Here is a 7,409-nt window from a genome sequence, read left to right as displayed (position 1 = left end):
TGTTTGGGTGCCTCATACATTAAGAAGACTACAGTAAATTAAGTGTCAGAGCTCAAAAAGGAGAGAGTAGTTAGCAAATATACCTGCCACGGCGACATAATCCACAAAATTTTCTCAAATACTTATATTTGCCTCGCTTTTACGACCATGTTTGTAAACTATGTATACATGTTGTTAAAGCAGCTGTGATTGGCTATCATTTTCATATACGGCAACGTCGTAATTCAGTACAGCGATAACCTTAGGATAACATCATATTTACAGACCCTTTTATGGATTATCTGAATCAAATATGTCAGAAACATAGTCCTAGTCAGTACTCGCAGCCTTACCATGTAAATGATACTTTACGACTTTCAATGCCAGCCAATGAAACACGTCAGTACAAATGCTTTTTCTACCTATCCTATTTCCGGTAGTTTCAACTACATGCCGGAACATGTGTTGATGGTTGTTTTCTTCGACTTTATTTAGAAGGTAATTCATAACCAGTATACCTTAAATAAACATTATTTGGCGAAGATGTTTTCCCATACCTAACTCTTATTGGATATAGACAAATAGGTGCGAAAGTGGCGTTTACAACCGAACGAATCAATTTTGACCTCTACCGGTCTTGATCAGTTGGAAGCAGACGCTCCAAGTTGCTACACATTGCATTGTCACTGATGATTACACATGCACAATAGAGAGATTACAAGACCTATCTAGTGTGTTTTAAGTAGTATATATCTATGTATAAATGTATCTAAAAATATGATGAAAGTAGCAAAACATCCCATAATATCGTACAAATCTGTAAATACAGTATCCGGTGAAAGGTGTGTAAATGCAGTTCTGTTATGAATATGAATAGAGATGACATCTTCGGTGTGTTATCTCCCCTTGTTAATTACATCAGTTTCTTTTATGCCCAGTGACACCCTTTTTTCGATGCCTCATGTGTTAAACAACATTTAGCAGATCTCTACTGGACTTATGGTATTCTCTCATTTGAACATTTTCAATAATAAGCTGTTTTAAATACCCGTGGTATATTCACGAAAAAGTGGCACGTGTTTGCAAAACCGGACACACCTGCAGCAAGAATTTGCTGAAATTTTATAAGATTAGTACAGTTTCTGCTGCTGTGTATTCCCAAGATCAGAAAAGTCTGCAATCTGCTGAGGCTGATATTAATAACAAAACAACAAGAACATCACCAATGTTGGATGGTGCAGACAACCAAATGTCACAATCAGGGTTGTGAAGCCCATTTCTGGTGTCCCCCACCGTGATATTGCTGGAATATTGCTAAAAGCGGCGTAAAATCAAACTCACTCACTCACAATCAGGGTACTTTGGGATTCAAACCCACAATTAGCAGACACTTGCACCACCAAGAATCACAAATTGCACAGCAAATTGTAGTACCTTGTACCACTTGGCAATCCATTCCTCACGTATGTTTAGCTTTGAAATATCATTTCCTGTATGTCTTTCAGTGACCAGCCGTGACTAAAATGGCGGCAGCACCTGGAGGTTTCCCCCAGTTGGACCCTGAGAGCACCGTCAAACAGGTGAGTTCACTCAATGATGTCTGAATATTGTCAGAAAAGGATTCAGTTTTGCAACGTCAATAAATTTCAACATCAAGAAATAGTTAAGACTATTGCTGATAACTGGCAGGTAAAATGAGTCTTTTTTCTGTGGACCTTTCTTTGGAAACACACAAAAGTTTAAATTTTATATTGACATTTCCCTACCATAACTAAACATACCTAACATATTTAAAGGGGACTATTTAAAATTGAAACCTGGCAACTTTGTGGCAATTTTGTATTTTTCCTCTGCCTATTTGATATGTTTGACTTCCTGTTAAAGAACCACTAAACTTTGTTTTTTTGTTACTCTTTTAACCATTACATATGAAAGATTTGTGGTTAGTCTTATGCGGAACACCAAATTTATTCTTTAAAAACTTGTGGTTAATTAATACCGAGCGATTAAAAGTGGCCAAAAAGTCGCCTGCTTCCCTCTCGCCCGCCAACGAAACCACAGACAGGTTACGTAACTCTGTCGCCAGAGCACTGCAGTGACGTCATATGAGGAACGATTTTCAGTTAGTTGTATAGAAAGTGTGTAGCACGCTCATCATTTTGATGATTTCTCGACATGAACGACGACATACGCCGAATCGTTGCTTTGTCGCCAATTGCTCCTAGGGGTCGGGTGATGGTGTCACCATGCACAGATTTCCACAGGACCCCGCAGTTCGTGCTAAATGGGTTATGTTTGTGAGTGCGCGGCGAAGCGTTGTGGAAGCCTGAAACGATATCTTACTTGTGTTCAGATCGCTTCACGGAAGTTACAGAATCAAAACTACTTACTAGTTATAGTAAAATATGTATATGATTGATGACCAGAAAGATTTTCCATAACACAACTTGTAACATAACGATTTCTTCCTTGGAAGTGAGGTTGTGGTCGAAGTAACAATAATATTGTAAGTAGTATTATATTGACACCCACCTCGCTGCCAGGAGAGAAATTGTTATGTTATACGCTATGTCATGCAAAATCCTATTGGCCATCAATAAAATACATATTTTACTACCAGTAGAAAGTAGTTTTGATTTTATAACTTCGGTGAAAACAAACCTAAATAGCATTTATCCACAGACTGGCGGATGTTCCTTACAGGGCTTCCATTTTTGAAAATAAAAAATCTGTTAGAATTAATGAGATTATAGTTTGTTTTCATCAAGTTAGAAAATCAAAACTACTTTCTACTCGTGAGTTAAATATGTATTGGAATCATAACCAAAAGGATTTTGCATGACACAACTTATAACATAACGATTTCTTCCACGGAAGCGAGGTGGGGTCGAAGTCACAATACTGCGCGATAAATTTCTTTGCTACATTCACATGGTTAATGTCCACTCACCAGTATGTAGATACTGGTCAATGTGCGTCTTTATATTTGGTCTTATAATCCTAATTAGTTTATTATCATACTTTTATGCATTTTGAAACTAAATAAAAAGCTGACGATCTGCTGATACTTATAGTGAATTTATAACAGAACTGTAATATCTAGACATTTTATAGTTTGCCAATGTGAATCATAATTCGCACACACACCCTAGTGTATTTTGTCTGTCTCATTACACTTCACGGCGAAAACAATGATTCCGTTGAATGCTACGACAAATGAATAAAAAACAAAATGCAAATATTAAAACTAAAACAGATTAAAGTTATAGGAACAATATCAGGCCATTACCTTGTTTGAGGAATGTATCCATCAATATCCACAAAACTGTTCCAAATGATGTGTCTTTAACAGTTTAATATACGAAAAAGTGATAAATCTTTTCAGGTATTGGTGTATAGTCTCATTGGTCACCCAAGATAGCACACCTGGCAACTAATTGCATAATGTCCGCCTTTCATTAAAAACAGTAATTTACTTAGCCAATCATGGGGAATCAATCAATGTATTGCCGGTTAATCCTTTGAAAGAAGGACGTTGTTTTTACGCAGACACCGACACGACAGAGTGTATTCAGTATAGATTAGTAAATCTACATACATAAACACTGCCTTTTGACAAATCCGCTGTGTAAGATAAAAGTAATTAATCAATCAGCGTGTTATCGGTTAATCCTTTGATCGATGTTTATAATGTTGAATATTTACTCCAGACACAGGAAATGCCAAATGGGAACCTTTGTCGGGTAATCTAAGTGTGTTACCACTAATTATACCTGTTATAAATTCATTAACTGACCATCAAGTGAATGATGACAAATAACATGTGTAGGTTTATACCACCAAACACGGGTTACAACAATGGAGTATTAATTGCTGTATTGCATGTGAAAACTTATGAGCCGACACTGTTTTGAGAATACAAACAGATTTTTACATGACATGATTAAATATCGAGGTAAAAAAACACAGAAATGGGATCAATTTGGATCAGTCATTATACAAATAGGGCCTAACGACACCAATCAATTGTGACAGAAGCGTCTATGAAAACAAGTTGTAACTCGGAAACTAGACAAAGCAGGAGACAAAAGTAAATGCCAGTAGATTGTGAGAACATATAGCTTTCATTTTCCACAACAATTGTCACGATTTCAGGTTTATACAAGCCTGTAAACAAGATAATTTACCCCCTAAAATGTAGATGAATTCTGCATCGGCCCTCAAAGCTATTCCTCATATGACGTCACAGAGTCGCGCCGCTCTGATTGGTTGAAATTTCGTTCGCGGGTGAGAATTGTGCACTGTTGTCAAAAAGGTCGATTTAAGTCAATTAAAGGTCGAAATGAGTAGTTTTAATGACGGGGTTTCATTTATAAGGATGCCAGTTAGTGATTTATGTATTTTAACCCCCTAGGGTTTATGTGACCTTTAAGAAGGTAGATGTGGAGTCAAGGTGATCCTTGTTAGAAGATTTCAGAGTAACTGTTGTGTTATTGTAAAACTGTCTATCATTTTCTGTTTGATGCACTTTTTGTGTATTATCCTTATATTTTACAGTTCCGTGAATTCTTGTCTTCCTACAACAAACTTTCTGAGCAGTGTTTCCAGGATTGTGTTCATGACTTCACCACCAGGAAGGTGCTGGATGGAGAGGTACGTTTCACATGTTTCAGCAGACATGGTTCAAGAAGAAAAGATATTTTTCAAAAAGTACCATATTTTCTTGTGTAATGTGCACAACTAAGTGTAATGCACATCCTCCTCTAGGAGATTCAGGATTGTGGATTTTATAGTATTATTTCCAGACAAAAAACTACATTGTATACCTTGAGTGAATTCAGGTATAACAAACATGTATTTAAGAAACTCGTTAAATATGAATAAAACTTGGGATGAAACATCACTAGAAAATGTTTTAATTATATCTCCTCATCAGCTAGGCATTGTTTTATATGCATAGATTACCATTACTGTGTGTATTGTCTAGTGAACTAAGTGAGAAATATCTAACTTTGTGCATAGGCTTTCTGTAACATGTACATTTTTGTTACACTATGGAATAAGGTACCAGTGGTGAATGGTTTCAAAACTAGTAAATGTATTGTCAGCTGGAGTGGATGCTTGGTATTGGCTTGTCACATGGGAGACCAGAGATTGTTCCTCCATGTGGTTAAAGTATGTGATTTCTGTTTCTGGGTTATCCCAGCTGTGAGGTGACTGGAATATTCAAGATATTCACTTACTATAATTATCTATTTCTCTCATCAGAGTAGCTGTTCAACAAACTGCTTAGAGAAGTATCTGAAACTGACTCAACGGATCTCACAGCTCTTCCAGGAGTATCAGCTGACACACTCTGACGCCGCATCCACTGTGTCTCAGATGGCATCAAGTGGCAACTGATGAAGCTACTGATGCTGGAAGGGGAGACAACTGTGTTGAAGGATGAAGGTCTACGTTCCACCAACATTGCATTCACTTGATGATTCATCCATGGAAAATCAATTGCATCTTTTACTTAATGACTGCATGAGTTTATGGATCATGGTAATTACTGTCTTGTTGAAAGACTGTCTCTGACAAAGAAAGGTCTTAAGGAGCCAGAAATGTGATTTTGCAGAGACCAAGTCTGCTTTTACTAAACAGGTGTTTCTAAATTCATTTTAAAACTCAGACTTTTCATAACAATATTAAAACAGTCTATACTTTGGATACTATATATCTGACTTTACATTGTAGATGAATATCTTGTGAGTGGAATTTATGGTGAAATAATCATTCTGAGTCCGTGCTGACAACAGGGAGAAACTTGCATGTAGCCGACATACTGGTCTATGTAGCCTGGGAGCAGTGCAACGTGAAGTAAATGTGATGGGGCTCTGAGGGGTGTGAATGGGTATAGTGTGTTTGAGAAAACAGGATAGTGCATTTATCATAATTTTCATCCTTGGAGGACTCTTTAGGTGTGGTAAGGCAATGTTTTGACATGTATATGTGTGTGCAAACATTCTTCATGTGTCAAAGTGTTTTGTCAAGGAACAATCAATCAGAATAAAAACACTAAACATTGGAAGTGTATTTAGTTGTAATTATCCGTAAACATTAAAACAAAGCAGCTGGCAGAGAAATGATTTAGTGCAGTGAAGAAACCACTCATGTTCTCACCTGCTGATTGAGAATGTTCAAAGGACAATATCATGAGAGACCAGTGATTGTGGTATCAATTACACATTTACCAACACTCTATATTCAGCATCGGCATTCTGCCTCGTCCATTGAAGATCCAGGTTAGAATTGATCTTCAGAACCCATGCTTGTCGTAAGAGGCGAGTAAGGGTGCCGGGTGGTCAGACTCACTGACTTGGTCATGAGAGACCAGTGACTGTGGTATCAATTACAATGTTTACCAACACTCTATATTCAGCATCGGCATTCTGCCTCATCCATTGAAGATCCAGGTTAGAATTGATCTTCAGAACCCATGCTTGTCGTAAGAGGCGAGTAAGGGTGCCGGGTGGTCAGACTCACTGACTTGGTCATGAGAGACTAGTGACTGTGGTATCAATTACACATTTACCAACACTCTATATTCAGCATCGGCATTCTGCCTCGTCCATTGAAGATCCAGGTTAGAATTGATCTTCAGAACCCATGCTTGTCGTAAGAGGCGAGTAAGGGTGCCGGGTGGTCAGACTCACTGACTTGGTTGACATGTCATCGTATCCCAATTGTGTAGATCGATGCTCATGCTGTTGATCACTGGATTGTCTGGTCCAGACTCCATTATTTACAGACCACCGCCATATAGCTGGAATAGTGCGGAGTGCGGCGTAAAACTAAACTCACTCCCTCTCTGTGGGCCAGGCATCTGCCCTGAGAGCTGTAGGCTGATGGTTTGATTACCACTTGTGTCATACCAAGAGACCTCAAATGATCATACCTGATGTTACCCTGCCTGGTGCTGGACATTAAGGGGATAAAACAAGGACTGGTGGGCTCAGGGTGTACTCTGAGAGGGGTATCACATTAAATACACATAAGACAATACTGCTGCATGGTATCTCAGTGGGCTGTAGCACTATTAAATCACCATTAGTCTGGACTAGTCCAGGGAGACCCTAACGTCCAAACCCTTTATAGATCAACCAGATCTATGTTGTTTCTTGGGGATCCAGGTAAATATTGGTCCCCTGAAATGGATGATCTGATCAAGCTTATTGTGTTTTAAATACCTTGCAATATCAACCACTGTCATTTGTTAATGAGCCACCACCAAGTAGTTGCCATGCAGCATTAAATGACATTTGCAAACTCATCTTCCATAAACCTGATCTTGGGAGTGTGATGTACAATTGTCTGCATTTCGATTTGGGATTTAAGATTTGGGAGAAAATTCACTGCAACAACCATTTAATCTTTTTCAGTCTATT

At 38.1% G+C, this 7,409-nt stretch overlaps 1 protein-coding gene across 3 annotated transcripts; it reads left to right on the top strand.

Annotated features, from left to right (window-relative positions):
• Positions 1-360: 360 nt before the first annotated feature.
• On the top strand, positions 361-6,049 carry LOC124284444 (mitochondrial import inner membrane translocase subunit Tim9-like). Of its 3 annotated transcripts, none has more exons than XM_046720527.1 (4): positions 361-477; positions 1,485-1,559; positions 4,537-4,632; positions 5,253-6,049. In XM_046720527.1, exons 2-4 carry the CDS (start codon positions 1,503-1,505, stop codon positions 5,337-5,339), a joined length of 240 nt encoding a protein of 79 aa, XP_046576483.1. In that variant the 5' UTR covers positions 361-477; positions 1,485-1,502; the 3' UTR covers positions 5,340-6,049. The 3 variants fall into 3 exon arrangements, with proteins under 3 accessions (XP_046576483.1, XP_046576481.1, XP_046576482.1); XM_046720525.1 differs by having other exon boundaries at positions 5,248-6,049; XM_046720526.1 differs by lacking the exon at positions 361-477 and adding an exon at positions 958-981 and having other exon boundaries at positions 5,248-6,049.
• The last annotated feature ends 1,360 nt before the right edge of the window (positions 6,050-7,409 follow it).

The sequence above is a fragment of the Haliotis rubra genome, unplaced genomic scaffold (assembly GCF_003918875.1).
Source record: "Haliotis rubra isolate DU_JTF1 unplaced genomic scaffold, ASM391887v1 Scf337, whole genome shotgun sequence".
Lineage (NCBI taxonomy): Eukaryota > Metazoa > Mollusca > Gastropoda > Lepetellida > Haliotidae > Haliotis > Haliotis rubra.
This window is presented reverse-complemented; position numbering and strand designations above follow the sequence as displayed.

Coding starts and splice junctions, on each gene's coding strand:
- LOC124284444 (XM_046720525.1), top strand. CDS start 1,503: ATGGCGGCAGCACCTGGAGGTTTCCCCCAGTTGGACCCTGAGAGCACC. Junction 1,560..4,536: donor CTGAGAGCACCGTCAAACAG/GTGAGTTCACTC, acceptor TATATTTTACAG/TTCCGTGAATTCTTGTCTTC. Junction 4,633..5,247: donor GGAAGGTGCTGGATGGAGAG/GTACGTTTCACA, acceptor TTCTCTCATCAG/AGTAGCTGTTCAACAAACTG.